The 26,352-nt window shown below is 42.7% G+C and overlaps 1 protein-coding gene across 1 annotated transcript in view; it reads right to left on the bottom strand.

Moving 5' to 3' along the window:
• LOC138287148 (potassium voltage-gated channel subfamily KQT member 1-like) overlaps positions 1-26,352 on the bottom strand; it is a 750,297-nt gene that overhangs the window by 183,019 nt on the left and 540,926 nt on the right. The window contains exon 8 of the mRNA XM_069227507.1: positions 17,695-17,790. Within this exon, the coding sequence (XP_069083608.1) occupies positions 17,695-17,790 (96 nt within the window). The remainder of the gene's footprint in view (positions 1-17,694; positions 17,791-26,352) is intronic.

The raw sequence follows: 26,352 nt of genomic DNA on the forward strand, positions 1-26,352 counted from the left end.
GATTAATAACTTTCCTCCATCATTGGAGAATGGTAATCCAATGTTCTGCCCCACCCCTACCAGACAGCCAACAATACATCATATCTATTTTAAGATTTAATTTGTTCAAATACTCTTAATGCTCATCTTATCCTGAGAGGATAAAACAGTAAATAACAACAATGCATTTCAAGGAGATGTTAGAAAAAAATCCAGAAGAAAGTGCAGCCATGGAGCTACCAGGCCACAACAGAACACTGTTAGCTAAAAACTACATGTAACAATGTAGCACATTAAGTAATGCGAAAGGAGCAGTAAGATGAGAAGGCCTGGTGGAACAGATATAGCTCATCTAAAGGCCACACAAGATATTCTTTTACATATCTTTTGACAATATAGAGTTAAGTAGATGCTGAAAAATCTTGACTAGAATGTGTTTATATTCCATATTAGATTCAAGTAGCTTTATTCCAAAATGTTGAGTACAAAAATATTGTCTGGCAAAAATATTGTGCTCAGACTAACAATTACTATAGTATTATGGAAAGTATATTTATGTAAGTATACATGTACTAATCTTAATTTATACACATAGACCAGGACAGGCCTTATTAGTCACCAGCTACACCTTCTTGTTGGTGCAGGAGTTTACACAGTAGGTCAGAAGGACTCCATTGAAGTTTAGAGTGACAAAATTATACATGCTATGCATGACTGGATAGTGGTGCAGAGAATATAGACTGTGCAACAGTGCCTATACTATTTTGCTGCGTTATGAGCCACTTCTAGGTCATTCAAGGCAGCGCTGATTTATGTTCAAATTTTAAGTTCACATTATTTTCAATTTGATTTAAGCCAGTTTAAGCCATAGATACCCCACCTTCACTTAAAAACAGACTCCTCAAAAAAGAAAAACCCTATCTACGAAATAAAGAGCCTTTTTCATAAAGTTTTCAAAACATAAAAAAAACCTAATTTAAAACAATGTCCTCACAAATCATCAAATAGGATAATATCTCCTGTACAAATCTCTATTTCATTCAAAGATAAAGAGTAACACAGTTCTATGTTGAATTGTAGAATGTTTGTAGTTTGATGATGTCTGAAGGCGTTTTCAGATCTATTGTGACATCTCTCATAGGACTGTTAAGGTGTGGGGCGTGGATTGTGTAAGGCTTTATATATGCTTATGAAGATAAGATCTTGAAGAGTACGTGTATGTGGATGTGGATGGGGAGCCAGTGGAGGTTTTGAGATGTGCGTGAGGGTTGGGGATTAGCACCTGAGTTTGGCAGCCGGAGTCTTTTGTTGAGTTGAGCTGTGAAGTCGTCAGTGTGCTGCTGTAGTACAATTTGCTGGTGATAAGAGCATACATGACGGTTCTGTGTGTGCTCTGTGGGAGCCATTTGAAGATTGTTTTGAGAATCTTTTGAGGCAACTATGTTGGTTTGGCTGGTCATCTTGAGCTGGTTGTCCACCCCTACCCCTCAGTTCCTAGCTTGATTGGTTGGAATGGGTACTGGTCTGAGTTTGGCAGACCATCAGGCTGAGGTCCACAGCAAGGTGTCTTTTCTGAAGAACACCACCTCATTTTTATCTGAGTTAGGCTATAGACAGCTGTTCTTCATCCAGCTGGTGACTGTGAACATGAGGGTAGTGAACGTAGTCTGGGTGTTGGAGGTGTAGTCATTGAGGGAGCGAATGAGCTGATTTTCGCTGCCATATCAGATGATGCTGATTCAGTAGTTTCCAATGATGTTGGCAAATAGTGCCATGAGGGATGTTGAACAGCGTGGGGGCAGAGTGAAGGTCCTTGGGGGATTCAGCAGATCATGTGGCACACAGTAGAGGTGTATGTTGTAGATCGACTGAATGGGTGAGACCAGTGAGACCAGTGAGGAAGAAGCTGAGCCACTGGAATACAGGTCTGTGCATGCCGGCTCCTTGGAGGTGTTGACAGGGATGGGGTGGGAGAGGGTCTCAAACACCACTGAGAGGTCAAGAAGAGTGAGTGCTGAGGTGTCTCCTCTGTCCATCAACCAGCAGATGCCATTGATGCAGCAATGAGGGCAATCTTGGTGCTGTGGTTAGGCCTGAAATAGGGACTAAGAGGGGACGAGAAGGTGGTTGTTGTAGAGGTGGTTGGCCAGTCATTTTTTGACTGGTTTTTCCAGGACTTTAGTTGTGTAGGGAAGCAATGAGTTTGGTTGGTAGTCTGCCAGAGTCTTTGGGTCTGCTGACAGTTTCTTCAGAAGGGGTGGTATGGTAGCTTGGTTTCAGGCACCCAAGAAGGTGGCTTGGCAAGGGAGTTAAGTATCAGGGTGAGTGCAGCACAGATAGGTTCAAGTCCTTTGATGAAGATGCAGCATGGGCATGGATCTGATGGGGCTCCAGACACATGGTTAATGTGATTTCCTTTGTGGTTATTGTGGGCCAGCAGGTCACTACCATTCCCAAGGTGCTCCCCTTGTCACATTGGAAGGTGGCGAGGTTGGATGGGTCCAGGTGGGGTGAACATTGTTCTAGATGTTGTTGAATTTGCTTCTGAAGTAGTTGGAGCATTGGGTGCAGAGGTTCTGTCATGGGGTGATGGTCATGGAGCTGGTGGTGGAGAAGGTGAAGTTCTTCATTGTGGCAAACACTGCTTTGGCATCATCACAAATGTTCTCAATTTTTTAGTCAGTGCTGGATGTTTGGTGGATCTCATTTGTGGATGATAAAACTAGAGGGCTGATTAGTAGGTGCTTTTGTCATTTTCATCATGGGTGTGTCTCTATCGGCGTTCAAGTTGCTTACAATGGTGTTTGGTGAGTTTCAGTTCTTCAGTGTACCAGCTTGATTGTGGTCTGGCCCTTGGAGTGGTGATGGTCTTCAGCAGGGCCCAGTAGTCTGCACAGGAGGTAATCCAGGCATTAAAGTCGATGATGGACAATGAGAGGTCATCATTGGTCACTGGCAGAGTTCACGGAGATTCGGTAGGTCAAATAAACCACTGCTTCCAAAAGCAAAATTACATAATTTTAGGTGCAGTGAACATCCATGACATCCCCAAGGGGTCTGTGCCTGAATCTAGGAGGGTCGACACATTAAAACGAGTTGCATCCTATTAGGATGTGATAGGTTTTATTATAGTTTTCAAGGAGTACTCTTACTCTCTTAGTGAGGACTAGGTTATTATATATGTAGGTCCTGATGAATCACCAATGGATCCTTAGAAACTAGACAGAAACTAGCATTTCTGTAGTGTATGTAATTCTCGCACATAGTTCTCACACATCATATACCTGCAGTTGGGGTATGACCCACACACTTAGCACTTAGGGAAATCAGATCATTATAATTGGTTATTCTGCTTCCTTTGTTTCTACTCTTGATGTAGGTGTCAGGGTATAGTAAAGACTTTCCTTTTGACATCTATGTTTAATTTTATTACATCTATTCCAGTTCCTTAAACATTTGTCCATCATGGGCAACCATTGAACAGTGTATCTTGGTTTGCTTATTAGTATTACTTTGGGAGAATGTACACTGGACCGTATAATTTCTCCCAGTCTCCCTTCTTTCATAGCGTTCATCATCAGTAACCTGGTTGGTGAGTAGCATTATCACTGCCACCCTCACTTTTGTGAACGCTAACCTGATGCATATCTGCTAACTTATCTGTTACCTATTCAGTACCTTTCCATGAACGTTTGACATATTTGTGCTATCACCAAAAAATCTTGTGAGTATGTCTTCTGCACACTGCTTGAGAAGTCTCCTTTGTTTTTCTTTGTTATCCTTTTGTCCAATTGATTCATGAATATCCTGCAAATTTTGACAGCATCTATGTAACTTGAATATGTATATCATCAAACTACCTACATGTAGAGTTAATTATTTTAAACCTTTGTTTCTCTATCTATACATATCTGCACAATAATGTCACTCGATATTCTTACCAAATTATTATAATAGGATATATAAAACTCAATACTTTGATGGAATACCATTTAATCACAAGCAATTGCACTGAGTTTCACCTATGAACCACCAATAATCTGAAGCTTTGCTAAAAAATGAAAGTGCTTAGGCTAGACAAGTTCCTTGTCACCATTATTAAACGCTGTAATGTATGAATCGATAAAATATACATTTGATTATAGTTATTGGTGACTTTTGACAAAGTCAATAGATCTTCTTTATTTACGCTGACGTGCTGATCTCTTGATAAGCCAATTGGACCACGGCTTTTCATATTTTGGTATCCTGCACCTTTGACAAAACCAGGAGGTCTACCTTACTTAAAATGGCAATCTTTATTGACAAAGTCAGTAGGTATACCTTACAGAGAATGACACCCTTTATACTGTTACATGACACAGTCAGCCGTGCACAGCAGCGGGTGGTTGGGCCGAAGACCATGCATGGTGGGAAGAGGAGGGGTGCCTTGGGGTTTTGGGCGAAGAGGCCTGGTTGTTCATGGCAAAGGAAATATTACTTTATTTAAAAACATAGAAATTCACTGAAAACATAAAGGTTAAAGTAATGTTATAGTTAGGAAATGTCATAATTTGTTACTTTACATTGAAAAAGACCTTAGAAATAGAAATTCACTCAGAAAAACAAATGTTAAAGGAACGTTATAGTTAGGTGAAAATGTCAGTTAAAACAGGCCATTTTAAATTAATAAAACCACTGAAATTCACCAGTAATAGGTATGTAAATTAACTCATGCCCTCACCATGCACTTCTAATTTCCTTCTGTATACCCTTACTCATGACATGTTCTATGACATCATTGATAACATCATTGCAACATTCGAAATGACATAATTGATGACAACACAATGCATGGCGGGGGTGCGAGTTTTAGTTACTTTAGGGCACAAGTTACAGTTACTTGAGATAACTAGTTGGTGAAGTTCAACGGAATGTTTTACCTGACATTTTCACCTAACTATAATGCCCCTTTAAACTTTTTTTTTCCACTGATTTTCTACGTTTTTTCTTAACGCAAAGTAACATAGTTTTACGATTCCTAATGATAACGCCACTGTAACCTTTGGGTTTTTCCGTCAATAGTGTTATGATTACCATGTTCAACAGATACAGAATCGTGTGTCCTTGGAGCACCTGTTTTACGCAAATTAAAAGTGTCTACATAAATGAATATTCATAATTCTGTGATTCTGTTTTTCCCATGTGAGTGAATATAAGGGAAGAAAACGTGAGAGAACTAGAAGAATTTTGTGTAGGAGCACAAGTCAATAATAGTCTAGGTCCAATGAATCTACATAGACAATCAAATATTTCAAATGTTACTAGCCTGAAAAGTAGCATTGTGCTATAGCTTAAACCAAACGCAATCCAGTTTACAAGGACACATTATAATAATTGAAAAATGAGTTAAGTCCTAACCTATGTCAGCAGTAGAATAGATTTAAAAAAACTTCTGAAGAAGAAACTAAACAGGCAATGTGATGATGGACATTTATAAACATGATGTATCTTTGCTCTTCCAGGGAGCAGGGAATTCTACATAAATGCTATTTTTTTCGAGATAAGGATTTTGCTCTATGAATTAAATCTGAGTTTAGACAATGTCACAACTTCTTAATATCTTGGACTCTCAAGGATCTACCTTCAGAGGTACTCAGGGATTCATCAGTTATGAGTTATGCACTTGTTGACTAAAAGCTCTTGACTGGCATATAGTGATGAGTCTACTTCTAAAGACATCTGGAATTTTCGCCCTTGTAGGTACTGTGTACAAAACAGTGGAGTTTGAACTTGTTCCACTGGGACCTGCTGGCGTATATTTAAAAGCTGTTTTCCTATGGTCCCGCTTTCTCAAAGCACATTTAGGTCATCTGGTTCTGTGATCTTCACAGCCTGTTAAAGCATTTATAGCCTCCTGTTAATAATGTTATGTTGGTTAAGTAATGGCAGTGTGACAAAATAGTCTTGCTTGAGGAGGCAAATGAATATCCAAACAATGGAAAGCTGCAGATTAACTCAAGCATGTGATCCTCTAGAATCAGAATCTAGGTCTGGGCTGAACTCATGGAGCACAAGGCCTCTATCTGGTTTAACATTTGCTGGCATAAAGTGATAATGGCATAGTTTTGTGGTGGTAATGAGTTTGAGTGTTATTGGCATACATTTAGAGGCTCGTCTGCTACAGTTATAGAATGGGTACCAGGTGGTATACAAAGAATTTAAGCAGTAAGCTGGCAAGAGCGATAAGACTTAAGGTAAGATGCACTGCGTGTAAGAAAGCTATGCTGATCTAATTCCTACAAGTTAGAAAACAGATGCATGGAAAGGAGAGTATTCACTCCACGCAGATTTTTACCCACTTATCCAAATACTGACCCTTTCCAGTCATATGGACCCTTGACCCAAGGGTAGGTCGCTCCCCCTGCCGCTGCAGCTCCTCCAGCTCCTCCAGCCCAGGTTCTTGAGACCGCCCAGCTACCTCGCAGTAAATACCCCCCCACCTCCCAGCCCCTCACCCTGCCCCGCGCTACTCACCCTCTCTCCTGCTTCTTTTCTTCTTCTCTGTTCTTCCTCTGCGCTCTCCTTCTGTAGTCTTCTTCTGTACTCTTCTTTCCCTCCTGCTCCCCGTCTTCTCTCTTCATCTATGTGCTTCTCTCCCTCTCCTCTGCACCGCGACCCGCGTGTGCCTCCTCTTCTCTGTCCCTCTTCTTGGCTCCTTCCTCTGCTGCTCGCCACCCCTCTTCTTCTTCACCTTCATCTGTATTCTTCTGTCTTCTGCGCTCCTCTTCTTCAACTTCATCTGTATTCTTCTGTCTTCTGCGCTCCTCTTCTTCACCTTCATCTGTACTTTTCTGTCCTCGGCGCTCCTCTTCTTCTGTAGTTTCTTCTGTGGCCTTCTGTCCTCTGTGTATTCGGCTCCTCTTCTTCTGTGGTCTTCTGTCTTCTGTGTATTCGGCTCCTCTTCTTCTGTGGTCTTCTGTCTTCTGTTCTTCGGCTCTTCTGACTTCTGTTCTTCTTCTGTGGTCTTCTGTCTTCTGTTCTTCTGTCTTCTGTTCCTCCTGTTCTCTTCTTTCCCTCCTGCTCCCCGCTCCTCTTCCTCTGTTAGCTCTGTTTCTCAACAGAGCTAACTGCTACCTACTCCCTGGTTCTTCCCGCTCCTGACTCGTCTCTCTCCCTCTCTATCACCCCTATCTACCCCCATCTCTATCTACCTATCTCTCTATCTCTCTCTCTGTCTCCCTCACTCACCACCTCCTCCTATCTACCTATCTCTCTATCTTCCCCCCCACTCGCCACCCCCTCTGTTACCACCAATATCTTCCTATCCTTTCACTCTACCTCTCAACCACCTCTACAACCCCCCCTCCCCTATCTTCCCAACCTTACTCCTATCTCTCTCCCTAAACTCCTAAACTTCCTAAAACTCACCCCCCACCACCCTTAACCCCCCTCCCCCAGCTCTTCTCCCCTCTACCTGTCCCCCCTCCCTCCGCTTTCCCACCGCTACCTCCTGCACGCCCCCGCCCCCCAGCTCCCATTCGCCCCCAGCTGACCCCTCCCCCACCCTCCTCCCTCTTATGGCAGCCGCTGTGCGACTGTGTAGCGGGCGCGCGCAGCGGGCGCACCAGAGGCGCGCCAGAGGCAAGCCCGTCTGCGCCTGGCCCGCGCCCAGCGCCACGACCCCTGGTCCTCAGCACTCCCAAACCCCTCTGCTCCGCTACGACCCCACCACCCTCCACGCCCTCAACCCAGGACGCTCCAACACCTGCTTCCAAGCTAACCCAAAACGTACCCATGGACCTTTCGCCTGCCACCCCTGCAAACGTATCTTCCACCACGCACCTACCATGACCACCAGCCCACGCGCCATCAACCACCTCAAATGCATCCTGGTCAACGCTCGTTCCGTCCACAAGCACGCCGTTGAACTCTGGGACCTCCTGGACTCCACAGCACCAGACGTCGCCTTCATCACGGAGACCTGGATGAACGCCTCTTCGGCCCCAGACATCGCCATAGCCATCCCCGAAGGCTACAAGATTTCCAGGAAAGACCGCACCAACCAAGTAGGAGGAGGAATCGCCATCGTCTTCAAAGACTCCATCAGCGTCACCACCTCCACTGAAGACACCCCCCTCGACGCAGAACACCTGCATTTCCAGATTCGCACCGACCCCAGGACCACCCTCAGAGGATCCCTCATCTACCGTCCCCCCGGACCGCGCGCCCCCTTCAGCGACTCCATCACCGACTTCGTCTCCCCGCACGCCCTCGCGGGACTACATCCTCCTAGGCGACCTCAACTTCTATTTGTAAAACAACAACGACCCCAACACCACCGCCCTGCTCGACAACCTCGCCAACCTCGGCCTCAAGCAACTGGTGAACACCCCCACCCACATCGCCGGACACACGCTTGACCCCATCTTCTCTGCCAGCAAACACGTCTCCTTCAGCCACGCCTCCGCTCTACACTGGACCGACCACAGCTGTGTCCACTTCACATTCCGACGCGAGACCCGCCACCTCCGCACTCAACCCATCCCTCGTCGACAGTGGAACAAAATCCCCGAAGAACAGCTCTTCTCCGCGCTCACCGTCAACCAACCTACCCTCACCACCAACTACCCCAACGACGCAGCCCTCAGCCTCACGAACTGGATCACCAACTGCGCAGACAACCTTGCTCCCCTCAGACGCACGCATCGACAGGCCAACACCAAAAAACCGCTCTGGTTCTCTGACACCCTTAAGGAATCGAAGAAAACCTGTCGCGCCCTCGAGAAAGCCTGGCGCAAGGACCACACCGCTGACAACATGACCGCCCTCAAGAACGCGACCCGCGAACACCACCACCTGATCCGCGCAACCAAAAGGAATTTCTTCACCGACAGACTGGACAAAAACAGCCACAACAGCAGAGAACTCTTCAGCATCGTTAAAGAGTTCTCCAACCCCAACGCCAACGCCAATGCCATCACGCCCTCACAAGACCTGTGCAACTCCCTCGCCACCTTCTTCCATCGTAAGATTACCGACCTACACGACAGCTTCGGACACCAGACCCAGCCAAGCAACACCGAACCCACACCCCCTGCCATCACCCTCAACGCCTGGACCCACATCAACACTGAAGAGACCAAAACCACCATGAACTCTATCCACTCCGGCGCCCCCTCGGACCCCTGCCCTCACTTCATCTTCAATAAAGCCGACGACATCATCGCCCCGCACCTCCAGACCATCATCAACTCCTCTTTTTCATCTGCTACCTTCCCCGAAAGCTGGAAACACGCCGAAGTCAACGCCCTACTAAAGAAACCTACGGCTGACCCAAGCGACCTGAAAAACTTCCACCCCATCTCGCTCCTCCCCTTCCCTGCCAAGGTAATAGAGAAGACCGTCAACAAACAGCTTACCAACTTCCTGAAAGACAACAACCTTTTCGACCCTTCACAATCCGGATTCCGAACCAACCACAGCACTGAAACCGCCCTCATCTCAGTCACAGACGACATCAGAACCCTGATGGACAACGGTGAAACAGTCGCCCTCATCCTCCTCGACCTCTCGGCTGCCTTCGACACCGTCTGTCACCGCACCCTAATAACCCGCCTCCGCTCCACCGGGATCCAAGGCCAGGCCCTGGACTGGATCGCCTCCTTCCTCTCCAACCGCTCTCAAAGAGTCTACCTCCCACCTTTTCGCTCAGACCCCACCGAGATCATCTGCGGCGTCCCTCAAGGCTCCTCGCTCAGCCCGACACTCTTCAATGTCTACATGAGCCCCCTCGCCGACATCGTACGCAAGCACAACATCATCATCACCTCCTACGCCGACGACACTCAACTTATACTTTCCCTCACCAAGGACCCCGCCAGCGCTAAGACCAACCTACAAGATGGCATGAAGGACGTCGCAGATTTGATGAGGCTCAGCCGTCTAAAACTGAACTCAGACAAAACGGAAGTCCTCATCCTCGGCAACACCCCGGCCGCATGGGACGACTCCTGGTGGCCCACGGCCCTTGGCACCGCACCGACCCCCTCAGACCACGCCTGCAACCTCGGCTTCATCTTGGACCCTCTTCTCACCATGACCAAACAAGTCAACGCCGTGTCCTCCTCCTGCTTCCTCACCCTCTGCATGCTCCGCAAGATCTTCAGCTGGATCCCCACCGACACCAGAAAAACCGTGACCCACGCCCTAGTCACTAGCCGCCTGGACTACGGCAACACCCTTTATGCTGGGACCACTGCAAAACTCCAAAAACGTCTGCAACGTATTCAAAACGCCTCCGCCCGCCTCATCCTCGACGTACCCCGCAACAGCCACATCTCCGCACACCTGAGACACCTGCATTGGCTCCCAGTCAGCAAAAGGATCACCTTCGACTTCTCACCCACGCACACAAAGCCCTCCACGACAAGGGACCTGAATACCTCAACCGACGCCTCAGCTTCTACGCCCCCACCCGTCTCCTCCGTTCCACCGGCCTCGCGCTCGCTGCTGTCCATCGCATCCACCGCTCCACGGCGGGTGGGAGGTCTTTCTCCTACCTGGCAGCCAAGACCTGGAACACCCTCCCCACCAGCCTCAGGACCACCCAGGACCACTCCGCATTCCGGAGACTCCTCAAGACCTGGCTCTTCGAGCAGCAGTAACCCCCTTCCCCCTAGCGCCTTGAGACCCGCACGGGTGAGTAGCGCGCTTTATAAATGTTAATGATTTGATTTGATTTGATATGCAGAGGTCCAAAAAGTATTTTAAAGCTTAGAGGTCATAAAGAATCAGGGCTATGTTCTTGTCATCATCCCAAAAGTTTAGGACGTTTTTTTTGGTGGTGACCAGGGAACATTGAGGGCCCTCAAGAGACTGAAGTCTGATGTGGGCTCAGGACGAAAAACATTTAGTTCCACACATTTTTTACGGTATGGGAGGGGATACTAGACATCAATAAGCAATTAGTTGGAATCTTCATGTGCTTAGTCGAAGTGGAACTATCTTAAAGAGAAAAATCGCATGTACAGCCATGCAACTATGTGTATACAGTACTCAGATTCCTGAACTGCAATCTTTCTGTGTCCAGCCATACGTGTACAGACCTTACTGTAGATGAGTTATGCTTCTGATGCATTAGGATGAATATGAACCAGGTTACATTGTTCTGTGTCATTAACTTAGGAATCACTACAATTTAAGGAAGTGCAGTAAAGGGATGAACTCTCATAGGAAGGGTGGGTGATGGAATTAATTTTTGAGGATCACATTCATAAAATGTGTCATGTGTCTCCTTTCAAGGGTCTCAGGAGGGAAAAATACAAAGATACAAACTTCCTTGACAATCTAATAGTTCTTGATTGAGATGGACAGTAGTCCAGAAGTAGATAAGCTTACTACTGAGATAAAAGGTGAGGATAACCTGACGATAAAATGTGAAAGTCAAAAATATCCACAGATTGTAAATCATCAATGCAGGTGTGAGAAATGGGTTACTGTGTGTTGGGCCAGTCAGGTGGATTAGGTGTTGCATCAAATGGGCATGAACAGGATGCCAGTTTTTGCCCAGGTAGGACAGAGCAGATCTCATTGCATTTGGTAGGTGATATGTTTCTGGTATTCATTATTGTGTTTATATTAACTTGCTTCCTCCTGTAATCTGCATGGTCTGTGTAGCCAATATTTTAGGTTTAAATATTATAAGCCAGTGGTGTCTTATTTTCTGAAGAGGATAAGCATGAGCACCAAAATGCTGCATGTGATGCTAGTTATTTATGAGATAACTAAGCCCATTTCGACTTGGTGAGTGTGATCTCAAGAACCATAGGTGAATCAGAACAGGCTAATCATCAATTCTCATGCCTTTCTCTACACGGTTTAATCAGCACAACGTTGTTGATGCTACTAAAGGACTCTGAGAGCACAAAGATCATGACTAGCCATGCAGACATATGTTCTCTGCCTTTTAGTACACTAAGCTACCAGTGGAAGGCTTCCCATTGAGGTGGGATAATTCAATATATCTAAATTTGCCACCAAGTGTACATGTATGCCATCGGACTAACTCTTCCTCTCTCAGTCAGCCAAAGTGTGCCACGTATCATAACCATTTAATTACACAACACTGCTGTAGTTATACTTGAAAAACACCAACAATGTGGCATTTTATAAAGCAGAACTAGGCACTCCATCATAACCAAAAATAATCTACAAAAATGAGAACAAATGGATGTTTCTGCTAACATTTTCATTACTTTGGACTATGAACTTTGGTCTCTTATGTTCCCACTGGTGTTTTTGGTTTCCTTACAAGGTGTTGGGATAGCCTGGGATGCAAGACAACCCCACTGACAATCACATGCTTCCCTAAGAAATCACCACTGCATTCAAGCCAATGGTTTATCCCTCTTCATACAATTCTGAGGTATAATCATGGCTAATGATATGTCAGTTTTGTCTCTGTGTTTCCTTGTGCCATTCTTTGAAGGATTGTGCAAATAATCTGACTCCCTGCTTCAGTTTGGCAGTTATGACTGTCATTATTCAGTCAATTATATCCTGTAGTTGTTCACCTAAATGCAATCAATAGCTTAGCCTTTCTAATATGGCCGCTCTGTATGCAACAGCTGATAAGCCGGGCTTCACACCTATGAAACTTGCATTATCCCCATGTTGTGATTTAATTTTGGGGCAAAGTTTGAAAGTAGTTGGCAAAACAGCAGTCTCCATACTACCTACAATGCATACACATACTGGTTCAAATCATAATATGAAGTCTAAGTAGAACTACAGTATTGCTTCTGCCGATGGTATGGCACAACACCTGTGGTCTACATATGGTTCTTGTGTTTGGGAGGCATTTTAAAAAGGGTACATAGAATAAGTAGGTCTGGTTTATGAGAGGTGGGTCGGTAAACTGGAAACTGCTTTTTTGCTTACATATTAAATATTCCCACTTTTGCTTCTTCCTACAGTTTTCAGGCTTCAGGTACACACTATCAGTATAGCACATGTCTCAGGGTGATATTGAAGAATATACACAAGACTTTTAGTTTCTTTCAGGACTGAGCTATCCGATGATGTTGATGACTAGAACTGAAGTAATAATGGTGAGAAAAGACCCAACATGATATGTATTTTGCCTCAAAGAGCATGATGTGATACCATCTTGAAGGCTGGAATAGTCACATTTTCTCAAGCATCTTCATAATCTCCTCCAAATAAATTTTTAGATTGTGCTGTTAAAGTATGGATAACTGAAGTCATGATGAAGGCATGCGCACCTGCATGCAAGGCATACTGGTATTTACACCACTTCTTTTAGGTGCTCTGGTGAGTAAGCCTCATTGCTACTTGCAGGTCTCCCCACCGATTTTGCCTCTTCTCCACATAATTACATTCATGTAGGGGATTGTGCTGCTCCTATGTTGCTGAGAGAGGTTACTAGGAGAAGTATTAGCAAACAGAATCTCAAAGATTATGCAGGAGTATGTGTTTTCTTCTCTCTCATCTCAGTACCTATTACTAACAAGGATGGGGTGCTGAGAAGATCTGCTAAATTTCCTTCTGATTGCCCAAAGAAATGGTGCCTCTGTCCAGTAACCATGATATCACACTGCACTCAAGATCAACTGAAAATGTGTCAAGTGTATCCTTTGAAAGGTCTCAAGAGGGAAAAATACAAAGATAAAAAGCTTCTTGACAATCTTATAGTTATTGATTGAGATGAAGAGTAGTTCAGAAGTAGATAAACTAACTACACAGCCCTCACAGACATCACAGAAGAGGAAACAGCCTAACAAAATATCCAGAAGAAACTTCAATGGGATCAGCCCCAAGGAGTGAAAATCAGTGGCAAAAAAAGTAGCAAGTGGGCAATGAACAATAAGGAACAAATGAAACAGGACTCATCCTTGGCTCTTTAATCCTGATTTTATAAGTGATTCAAACAGGAATTGACATCACTTGAAGTTTGGATTGGTAATCTCAGACAGATTCCTCTGACTGGTCACCATTTTGAAAAGATCAATTCATAAGGTGCGACCTTGACCTTTTCCCCTAACAAATTGTCTATACAAACAAAACACATAGTATATAACATCTTTTGCCAAATGTTGTACTCAGTGCTTAATTTGTAATTAAAGAGGTGCCGTTGCTCAAAACCCTTCTCTTAAACACGCGGCTGCTGTAATTAAATCTGCAAGCACTGAATACTGAGGCTGCGTAATCCTGAAGCCATCTAGGGCCTCTTCAATCCATTTACGACCACCCCTGACCCCTTCAGCTCATCCTGCAACTTTCTACTTTCTCCCTTTATGGCACTTTTTAGTTTTTCCTTCTTCTGTCTTTCCCATATGTGTCTTTTGCTCGCAGCAAATGCTTGAGGCATAAGAATAAGCCCCGGCCCTCACAAATAAGTGCCGGTGCTCAGCACCGGAAACAACAAGCACAAATTAAGCACTGGCTGTACTTCAGAGCACCCCTGCTGCTAACTGTACTCAGAAAAATGCCAGTGCAGTGCAGGCCACATGGATGACACCCATTCCTGGAGTAAAGCATCCTGCTATATCCTACCTAACTGCATGCAAAGGACAATGTCTTCTTCTGAGTACTAACCACCACTGGTAGGCATTCAGTATGGATGTAACAATTACTGATATAATCAGGTCACAGGTCATGCGTCTATTTCTACTCTTTTAACCTTTCAAAGGGCTTCCTACACTGCTTAAGATTTTGTGTGTACTCAAACAGGGCCCTGTAAAGAGATGAAACCCTAATATCTCCCTTCTTATTAGCCGGAGTACATCACTTTTCGGTGCAGGCTCCAAGACAGAGCCATGTTCTCCAGTAAATAGTTCTAAATTGAAAGTATATAAGTAGGCATGTATGTAGGGCTACTGACAGAGTGTAAACCTAACTTCAAAGCCAAAGTGAACTCTACAGAGGTGGGAGTGGCTGAACTGGACAATGGTAGGAGAATCGATGTACAGCTAGGGTACATGAGTGATGGGCGCTTCAAAAGTAGTCTAGCCTCTGGCTCAGTATGGCACAGCTGGAATCCTCACATATGAAACACATAGGAATTCTGAAGAACACTTCCCACAACACCACAGAGCTCTTCTGACACACATACGAACAGCATAACTCGCTTTTTCCTGGAGAGATAGGAGACAGGTTTTCAGATCTTCATGAACTGAAGAAGGAAGGACACAAAGTTTCACCAAATGACACCTTACAACTTTAGGACAGCCTTTTAGTCCTTTTAGCAGACATTAATATTATGTATTCTATGATGGAATGTTTGTACAATTAAATACATCATAAGTATTTTAATTCATTGACATTTTTCAAATTCAAGATAAGATAAATTCTATATAAGTTAAGGAGTAGTATTTAGAAGTTGGTGAAAACATGCCTATCTTAGTTATTCAAAATATGTTGTGCTGCACGAGACACAACAAACACGTATAATTCCTTCTTTTTTTTTTTATTCAAGCACAAGTGCCTTCGTTTAGGATCATTACCCAGTCAGGTCGGTCCTTCCATTTCTTGGTATTCTCTTCTAAAGCAAGCATTTGCTGCATAAACCTTTTACACTGATTACAAAAGTCACCCTCCTGTTCACATACCCAAAAGTGACAGACCGCGAAAAACTCTACCCTAATAATTTACCTTTTGTGGAAGAAGGAATTCGCATTGCATAGTATAGTTTTTACACAATCAAAAATGTAGAGTTATGGGTTACTGGATGGGTCTTCTGTAAAAGTTGGTGACTATTAAAAAAACCGTGCTTTGTGGCTATTAACATAACTCTTTCATTTAAAAATGTGCAAATGCACTCTTGTCAAAGACAGGTTGCCTCCACGAGTATATTGAGGGTATGGGCGAAGGGTTTCTCCTTGAGGAAAAATCTATGTGCATTTTGTCAAATTTTCACATGCATTATCTTTCCACTGGTGCAATTGCCACATGTGTACATTTTAAGCAGGTGAGTACTCTTGTACATCAGAATAACAAAATATTGTTGTGACTCCGATGAGCTTCCACCACAGGAGCAATTCATAAAATGTAAATTTCCAACTTTCAAATCCAGCGCTGTCTATTTCTCCCACTACATGGGGTCAACAATACCTTTTCATTTTAGCGCCTAATAATTCAGGGACATGCACCTTAATGGTAATATTTCTGGCAGGACGATCATTCTTTGCATTTCTAGAATTTTATCACCAGGGGCCCTATTACACATACAATGCACTTTCCTTGTTTGAGCCATGGCGCACCTTTCAAAACGTGAAGTCCTGCGCAAACAAGGAAAGTCCTCTGTAATAGAGTGAACGAGCTGCCCCTGGGCAGCCGCAAACTCGCGGTGCCTTTGGGGCAGCGAATTTAAGAGACATACGGAGCAGCTGTTCAAAGCTGCTCTGTGTTTCTTTGTGCAAGCACTATTAAGGGGGATTGAGATCTCCATGCATGCAGGTGCAGTGAGTGACTGCACCCACCTTCAAGAGGATTTCTGAGGGGTCCATGGAACTCTTTTTCTCCTCCCGAGAGGGCTGCCTTCAGAAGGAGCACTGAAAGTGTGCCACATTTTTGTGGTGAACTTTCAGTGCACCTCCTAAAAGGCATATTGCCTCTACGACCACATCTGTAATACGGCGCAAGGGCAGAAGCAAAGTGATTCCCCAATCTGCATGGGGACACACCCCCATGCAAATGAGGGAACAACGTCCAATATTAGCACTATATGAGCGCCAGTGCTATCCGTATTACAGAAGGGGCCACACAACCGTTTGTGGCCGCTTCTGTATTACCAAAGTGCCCCGGGGGCATGCATAGCTGGCACAAACACCCGTGGCACCTCCGGGGCACTTCTATCTTATGGCCCCAGACGGTTGGAATGTTTCTGCAAGTAACCACATAGTTTTAATGATGAAGCTGACTTTACAAATTACTTTCTTTATGCTATCTAAAATGTATCTGCAACAAATTACAGTCTGTTTATTGGAATATTTATAAACTGTGTACAAATTCCACATGTATTCTACAAAATTGCAACCAGAAGGAAATTTGTTTGTATCTCGCCAATCACAAGAGCTTCAATGGCTGCCAATTGGAACCAGAATAGCACTAAAAATATACTTTTTGTCTAATAAATCAATTCATCACACATATACAGTTTTTAAGTCAATCTTCGCATCATCTCAGAGGAATTTAACCATCTCTTAATCTAAACCTTAACACCTCACAAGCCCAAAATTAGTCTTTCAGTGGTGCAACAACTGCCTGTTGGAACTCTTTACCCACAGATCTCTAAACTTAAGCATCGCATTATCATTGGTAAGATATTTAACTCCTTCCTCCACAGTCACCTTGCTTGTCCAACTTATCTATATTGTGCCAATTCTGCTGTATTTTATTGTTGGCAATTTGTTTGTGAGACATGCTAACAATCATATCGTTGTAGGAATGCTGCATAACAAGGTCAAATATTGCACCAGAAAGGCCAAAAGACCAAGCATTCAGGTATTGCAAGTCTTGTAAAAAAAAGACTCAGCATGCCTTGTTCCACTTGAGTGATAACTCCTTGATGGCTTTTAAAATACTTTTTACATATGGTAACAGGTGCATCATACCCAATATTGTCTGGCATGAATAGTCAAACACAAGTACATTGACAAGATGCCAGCATAAGTTCTGGATTGGACTCTGCCGTTTAAAAAACAAACATCTTACCTGGATTAGAGAGGCTGCTGCAGGGATTTGCCGATTGAAATGTTTCTGACGCTGCTTTTGTTGCACCTTTAGAGCAAAGCCAGACCCCAGAATTCCCTAGAACAAAAGTACATATTTTACTCATACTTCAACAATTTTTCATATTTCATGCAGTTAAAGCATTATCGGGACTCAAAGCGGTGAAGGGTGGGTTGGTCTTTCAACAATCAAGTGTTCTAGAATGATCCTATTTGATAGTTTCCCGGGAGGCCACAAACCCAAATAATTATTATGAAGACTTTCTTGGTCTGCTCACTTTGAGGGTCACTCTACTAGGACTTTAGTGGATAGCCAAATCAGGGAAGTGAGTTTGCGCTAGTGGAAGGGTATTATTATTAGACACGAGGGACTCTATCTCTGGATCATTAGCACTCAAGGTGGAGCTCACTGATGAAGCCCAATTTGGCTGCCAAGTGCAATGTGTCTATGGTTTCTTGCGTTTCACTCAAAGGGCATATGGCCATGAAAACAAGGCTGACTCGTCCTCTTGTGATGAAGATCTACAGATGAGCTAACATGTTAAAATGATTATAAATAGTTCACATACTTTCCTCAATCAAGTTTGTGCTGTCAATTTTCTTGTCTTTTCAACTTAATGGTAGGCAGTGTCAGATAATGGTAAATGTCTAAAGTAGGGTGGTCAAATTATATAGTGTGTAAGTGTTTTTAAAATACTTCCAAGTACTGAACTTGAAAAAAAAAAAGCAGCAAAATTAAACATAAATTTTATTGAAGGATGTATTCTACGGTTCGGTAAAATAGAGCTTAGTAAAACATACTACATAAAAAATCTGTAATACTAAAAGTGACATAGGTTGGTATTAGTTATAGCCTGAGCTTAATTTATGCATGTTTGTGGATGGTTGACACTAAAGGTAAAATTTGGAGCACAGGACTTATTTTTCATTATTATACTTTGATGCAAAATGAGACAGAAAGGCAGAAAAAGGAGAAAGAAAGAGAAAAAAGATGGAAAAACAGAGACAAGGAAATAAAACAGAGTTGATAAAGGATAAAAGAAAAAGAAGTGAAGGTTGGTGGAATAAAGAGACATAAGGTGCAATCAAGACTAGGCAATCTAAGAATCCAGCAATACAAACATTCAGGTCAGATAAAGATGGGTGGGCTCGTCCTTTTTTTCTTTTAACAAATTAGGCACTGGTTATTGTGCTTAGGAAGCGGATTAACAAAAATAGGCCTTTCCAAAAGGCATCACTAGAGAACAAATAGAATACATGCAATCATGTGTGATTACCTGAGTTGTATCAATATTGTAAACACATCAAGAAATATTTAAGTGAAGTGAGCATTTAACACAAAACACGGGAGTAAACCCCAAACATGTCCGGTGTTTCCCTCATTGAAACAGCCATGAGAAGTCTTAGATTTAAACAATTGTTGAGACAAAACAAAATGCAAGTCACAAAATTAAAATGACACTAAAAATGCTCAAGGTGAAAAACTACATTACCACATAGCTGTCTATGCATTAGAATGCATGCTTCCAACATTCATTAAATTGAGCATAGATAAATGCTAGGAGAGGAATGCAAACTTGGAAATATTTTTGTTGAACCTATCACAATCTCAAGTGTAGTCGAAACACTGCAATACCCTTGTGATGCTTCCAAACAATCCCTCTTGCATAATTAAAGCCATTTTTCCATCTCCCAGTCCCTTTTATTTTTATAGACACTGCCACAGTTCAAACAGATCATTACCTAATACGTTTTAAATAAATCCTCCATTTCTAGAGCCACTTGCTTAAGAAACCTTCTTCAACCCCCAACTGTTTAATGCAGAAAATACTTGTCACTGACAATGCCACTTTGAGGAATCCCTTCAAGCTTCATTTTATAAATTACCACCAAAGGCACTTAGGAGTCAGGTCCAAACAACGCTCCCTGCCCCCCAATGTGCTGTTGCAACTTCCTTCAGTATCTATGTGACAACTGACATTTTTGTCACCCTATCCAGAGTCATTAAAGTAGTGATCTTCCCCCATCTGGATTTGAACCCATCTAAAAGATGTTTACAAATTTCACAACATCAGTGAAATAATTACTTTTTCACTATGCCACACTAAATTTCCCAACATGCATTTTTCACTTAACTGTGACCTTCACTGGTCTTTCCTGTCTGCTTGAATGCTTACCAGTTAAGACAATTAATTTCATTCAAGGCAATTGGAGAGCAGAGAGAAGGGGGTGGGTGGATTACTTTTTAAGGGATTTATGCTTCAATTTTATTATCAAGAAAAGTGAGCACAATGCTCAAGTTTACAAAAAATATACTTGATGTAAACATGTTTAATGTGGCATTAATTATTTAACCATAAGGTCACAGTTTCCCATCCAGTGAAGTTCATTCAGTGTTTCATGTTCACTAGTCAATAAAATACGAGCCAATAAGTTGGGTAAAAATAAAAACCGTATAACTGTCAAGATCCCTATTTAGGAGTTAACGAGTGCTTTAGAAATAGAGTATCATGTTATACAATTGTATATGGTTCATACATTCTTGGCATATGGTGTAACAATTAAAAGACAGGGCCCTACCGGAGCACAAAATACAGTTATCCTTCACCATAACGACAATGCGGAAGCAAGACTTTGGTAATGATGCCAATCACCAAGTCACATCATTCTACTTCCACTGTGTACTAGGATCATTGAATGTTCTTAACATATAAGCCAGACCAGGTAAACTGAATTTATTTATCATGCCACACTCAGTTATCTATTGATATTTCATGTCTTATTTGTCAGACATTTCTATATAAAGTTAGTTGGCACAGCGACTTCACCCATATGCATGCAACACAAAGATACATTTCTCTTAGGACAGAATATTTACATATTTGTTTTCTTCACACTACTTGCTTTCGACAACTGCATTTCTGATATTTACTGCATTGTCTTTGTTTGAATTTTTACTGACTCATAGAATGAATTCTATTTTATCTGTTTAACAGTTCTAAACATTATGGAGGACATTTTTAAATTGAGCAAACATATAAGGAGAAAACATTTGGATATTGAAATAAATGAAGAAAATGGACACATTCAATTAAATAAATCAAAGAAATTACTTAAGAAATGGTAATCAATTAAGGTTCTCAAGATTAAACAGACACTAATAATCCATTCTTCTAAGATCTGTTTTCTGCACAGGCTCCAAAAATAAGGTATGTATTTGGACTACAAGGTGCGGAAGATGGCATATTTCGATACTCTAAAGGTTTCAAGAATATATTATTTGAAGATCTTGAGCTACTGTTGGCAGTGTAGTAGAAAAAAGTGGCAGAAATATCACTGGCGCAAACAGTTTCCTAAATATTGTTTACAAAAAGATCACTCCTTTGGCATTAATAATCTAAAATCTACGCCCAATAGAGCAATAATTTTATAAATGACAGGTAAGCCACAATATTTTTGTCAGACTCTATTTTTGTTATCAATATTCACAGCCCTGTCAGAATGCTGCGTCTTCTTCAACATGTATAATTGTTCTTTAGTAAGTTCCTTTTGGAAGCTTTCATAATAGACAATGTCTGAACTTTAAATCCGCAGGGTGAAACAAGTGCCAATCCTAGCTTGTAAACCACAAAAATACATCAATTGTAGGAATACAGATTCTTAAAAAAATTAAGTCAAGTAAATCACAAAGGGCCTGATTACGAGGCTGGCGGTTTAAGTACTGAGAGCCTCGTGAGAACAGTCGGACCGCATGACTAGCTGACTGTGGTCTGAGTTGTACTCAGTCAGGGCAGCGATGAACTCAGCTTTCTGCCAGTATTTCTATGGCGGGGACCCTGCCATGGAAAAGCCAGTGCTGGGGGCCATAGGGCATCATCAGAATCTGCACTATGTATTCCGATGGTGCTGAAGTGCTCCCTTAAGGAAGCTAAGGCCAATATCGTAGCACTGTTCCTGCCGGTCAGTCCGGCGGGAGTGCTTAATACAGTGTTCCTGCCTGCCAGCACAGCAGGAGTATTGTAATACGCTTGGGGTGGACGCCATCGGTATGACAGTGGCGTCCTCCCAATGAATTTGGCGGTCCACTTTTAGATACCCCAAAGTTGTAACGAAGCCCTAAGTCTGTGTTCACTCTAGGATCATGCATCTCATCAACAATAGAATTCATGCGCCATTGTGTGTACAGATACTTTTGTGTAGTAGATGCCTTTTCATATAACTCTGCCATTCCCATTCTGATGGAAATGACGCATCTGTGATGAGGGGACATGTTAGAATGGGTACATAAATAAATAAGACAAGGAAGCCACAATAATAGTTTTACATTCTCCAACAGTTAATGCCACAAACAGATGCGATGTCACTCCAAGAACCAAGACAGCAACCTTTATCAGGCTCACTAAGATTAAATCAAGGTTCACTCATGCCGGAGGATCGTCCCATGATAGCCCGCGAGGCCTTGAGAAAACATCTTCTTAATTACTTCACTGGCATGTCGTTGTGTGTTCTAAATGGTAGTTGCACTCTTCGTAATTCAACAACAAAACCTTTCCCAATCATGTTTGATATTTATGGACCATTTGAACATCGGGATTTCTGTCAGAATAAAGATGATCTTCTGTATAATGTTTTAACGAGAGAAGATTTCACCCCCATCAGATTATTGGCAGTACTTTTTGATGGAGCAATCTAGAGTGACTGTGAAGCAAGTGCACGAGGTTAAGTTCTACCAGAATACAAAGGCATGAACTGGTGAGCTTCTTGACACTGTAATACTTCAAAGAATGGCAGAGTTTATACATTCTATTCTTGAGCAATACTGAACGGAGCAATTTATTGGCTTGATCTACAATCACGTGAGGTGCTGACTTTAATAATGTGTGCAACTCTGCACTGTCATAATTTCCCTAAACCCCTGTTCACCCTTAGATCATATTAAAGGAAGTGATATCTCGAAATGTGAAAATGGGCAGCTTTTGAGGTTGATGAACATGGATATAACGTGGGTGGTTAAAAAAAACCTATAATTGTAAATTATATTTTCAAAGTCTAATTGAAGCACACAGGCAGCAGACTTTATAGATGCAGAGGAGAGCACATGGATTAAAGATGTAAACTCTGGAAGACCCACAATGATGCCCTTGCCATTAGTCACAGGGATGCTTGTCAAAGGTGCCTTGTGCATTTCTGTGAGAAAGGATGCCGATGAAATGTACATGTAGCTGTAATTCCCGAGTTAACGTCATTCATTATCTGAAATGGTTTGACTGGAAGAAGGCCTATAAACACCGCAAGTTACAATTAACTTAAAAAATGGCTACATGTGTATAGGAAATTAGCCATTATTGGGCTTTGAAAATGCACCATCAAAGGAAAGAGGTCTTCGGCAAGTTTCAGAGTTTGTCTACTGTAAGCCAAGCTTCCCATCTGGGAAGAAATTCGGAGCCTGAAAATCTTAATTCCTTGCGGCTAGAGCCATTCGACAGGAAATATTAGGCAACTGGGAAGAAAATGTCAGAAGAGTCTGAAGAAAGCCACTTTCTCAGCAGCAGTACTACCGTCCCCTGATATATGTTTGGGGTTTTCATTGAAATACGTGGACTTGAAACCGAAATAGTTTAAGGGTACAAATTCTTCCACAGGCGTAATTGAACACACCTCCACTTACTGCCAAAGGATGACTGCTCAATGCAATATGCAAAAAATAGAGAATCTCATTGCAACATGACACAGTACTGTGAAAATCAGATCACAGGAAGACATGAAGTCCGATTTGGTTCTAGAACTGTGCCGCGTCTTCTCTGGTTACCCAAATCTCTGGTTAATTTTTTGAAAGGGTTATTTATTCGTTTTTGTATTTATTTATTTTGGAGTTTTCGAGGGGCCAGAAGAAAGAAGCGGTTTTGCCTTTTCATGTTGCAAAAAAATTATGCCAAGAAATTAAAGGAGAGCGTGGTGGTTAAGAACCTGCCAACTCATAACAGTGAAAATATTTGAGAGCTTTATATTACATGCCCAAAGTTCCATGACACATTATCACCTTTGATCATTTTAGTTTATAAAAAATACCAGAGTCCTAGGAAGGGGTTCTCTGTGAAGCAGATTTCTGGCCCACAAAACTTCACAAAGTAAATGCACAACAGTATCGAGTAAGAGAGTTCAAACACTTCCTAAGAGCTCTACTCCAACTTAACTAACACTAGACACAGATCACATTAGCGCTTTCATCTGCTGTTGGGAACCGGGGAGCGCTAATCCTCATTACAAGTTATCAATCAAACAAGAGCTAGACTGCTTAAAGATGTTATGTGTTTCCCTGAACTGATTACAAGAGTTTAGATCAATTTGCATCATGAAGTGATTCAACATTTTAGAATCTTTGTCTCGTGGCGGTCTATGCCCTAGGGTGGCTGAGGTGTCCTGGTGAAAAAGGGTGGGATCTTCTGTCAGGTATGTAATCTTGGATTCCCTTTTTGAAATATATAGGGACCATTTAGTGCAGAAAGAAGGTCAAGCATGCTCATTCTTCAACCGTGCCAGTAATGTAGTCTACACACAGCACAGACAAGGTTGTGCTTACCAAGGCCACCGGCTAACACCAAAAATCGAGACTCGAGTAAGCATCATATAGTGCATTGCACAAAAACAATCACATGTTCATTAAGGCAATTGAATGAGAGCTTCTTCGCAGAACTAGAATGCTAGAGGAGGCTATATTTCAACTTCTGACCGTAAAAAATCACTTTTGAATTTTGTTGACGATTTGCACATCTCAGAGTGAGAAGTACTTCATGTCCGGGATTGTTGAGTGCCCTTCGAGATACTGTGAAAGGTGACGAGTATCTCCTTTAGAGAGCCACCACTAGGAGGGAACATCAGTAGCGAAAAAGCTCCCCTTTCACAATCTGAGGACATTTCGTTTTTAGGGTCGAGCCTGAGTTGCATGCGCTTGCGCATGCGTATCGCAGCGAGACTCTTTAGTGTTCAGAAAAGGGCTCGGAGCCCTGTCAACGTCACGTCAGTGTTTTTTATTGGTTCGTGGGCTTGCCTAATAAAATCTGCTTGCTTTCATTAGTCGAAGGCACGCATAGTTCATGCCTTTTCCGGTGGCGAGCCCTCCTCGAGCGCAGCGACCAAGTACAGAAAACATGCGAGGCTCGCTGTTTTCCATCGGGCTCGTGGACTTCTTTTTTTCTAATTTACGAGCGCGATCTCGCTTGGCAGAAGTCAAGCGCTTTACATTGTTAATTGCACATTTTCGGGTTACGTATATAAATGCTCTTTTGCCCGATAGGTGAAAAGTCGGGTTAGGAGTTTACAAGCTCTAACATGAGCATTCGCGAGACCCGTTGCATTGCAAATGCTTGTTATACTGTGGATTGTGTTGGTGATAAGTCAGTGTTTGTAGGAGGTACAGCCTTCTTGATTCATGTTTTGGGTTGTGGAAGGCACGCCCTCTTCATGCAAGGTAATCTCATTGCCTGTTGCTGTTCAACAAAAGCTAAAACGTAAAACAACTGTCAGGCTAGTTGCCATTTGCAAGACTGGTATCAAGAGACACAGGGTAATGATCGAGGTGTACATTCGGTCACTCATTCATTCATCAGCATTCTCCTGAAAGGGAAATAAGAAACTACTGCCCCTTTCTTGGAGCTACACAAGTACTGTAGCGGGCGGAGAGCTGCTACTGGCTGGAAGCCCCCTCTGGAGCTCGCTCCCTTTTGATATCAAACAACTGCAAAGCCCAGACCTATTAGAAAATATTAAAAACCATTTCTTATCCTGGACTGATTGCGCTCATATACTCAAGTGCCTGGAAAGTGATTGGTTAAGGGCTTTATTAGTGCCCTAGAACCGAGATGTAACTAGATGAGTCACTGTCAAAGTACCGCTGTCCCCTCTCCCGCCCCCTTTCTTCCACCCCTCCTTCAGCACAACTCTTCAATTGCCCCTAGCATCCTTTTACCTGCCACAACCCTTGGTCAAACTTCTTCTTCTTTCTGCAACCCTAGATCATCCTTGCCTTTGGCACAATAAACCCACAAAGGGTACAGAGGGGAACCAAAGGTGGCAAGCAATCACTCCTGGCCCCAGCAGCATATTATCTCTAACCCACTTTTATTATCATCAAGTTACGCATTGATCCTGTATCTTATAATACTTACTTTCACTATATAAATGCATATGTAAGAGAAGAATCAAGAATATTGTATTGGGTAAGCAGACAGGCCATACAATATACAAGATGTACAACGTTGAACATCTAATAACATACCTGAAAAGTTACAGGTTAAAAGTGTTTCTAGGAAAACTAAAAGCAGTCTCCGTTGTCAAAAGAACGCGCATGGCGACAAGCAACTATTAATTAAGTGCTAGTGCTTAGACATTGGTGGACTCGAAAGTACTGATACTCATGGTAAATGCATTAGTGGCAGCTGGTTGGACTGAGCCCTAGTTAAAAACGCCACAGAGCCATTGAAAAAAATGAATCCAAAAAATGTTAAACCACTAATAAAGTGCTTCTCAAAAGGCCCCCAAATCTTGTTGTGGGCAAATATCAGCAACTATATTGCAGACTGTAAGTTAAACAGTTAAAAAAACAGAGGTGTAAAATCTTCATTAATGGTCCTGAAATAACAAT

Source organism: Pleurodeles waltl, chromosome 4_1, assembly GCF_031143425.1.
Source record: "Pleurodeles waltl isolate 20211129_DDA chromosome 4_1, aPleWal1.hap1.20221129, whole genome shotgun sequence".
In the NCBI taxonomy this organism is placed as follows: Eukaryota; Metazoa; Chordata; class Amphibia; order Caudata; family Salamandridae; genus Pleurodeles; species Pleurodeles waltl.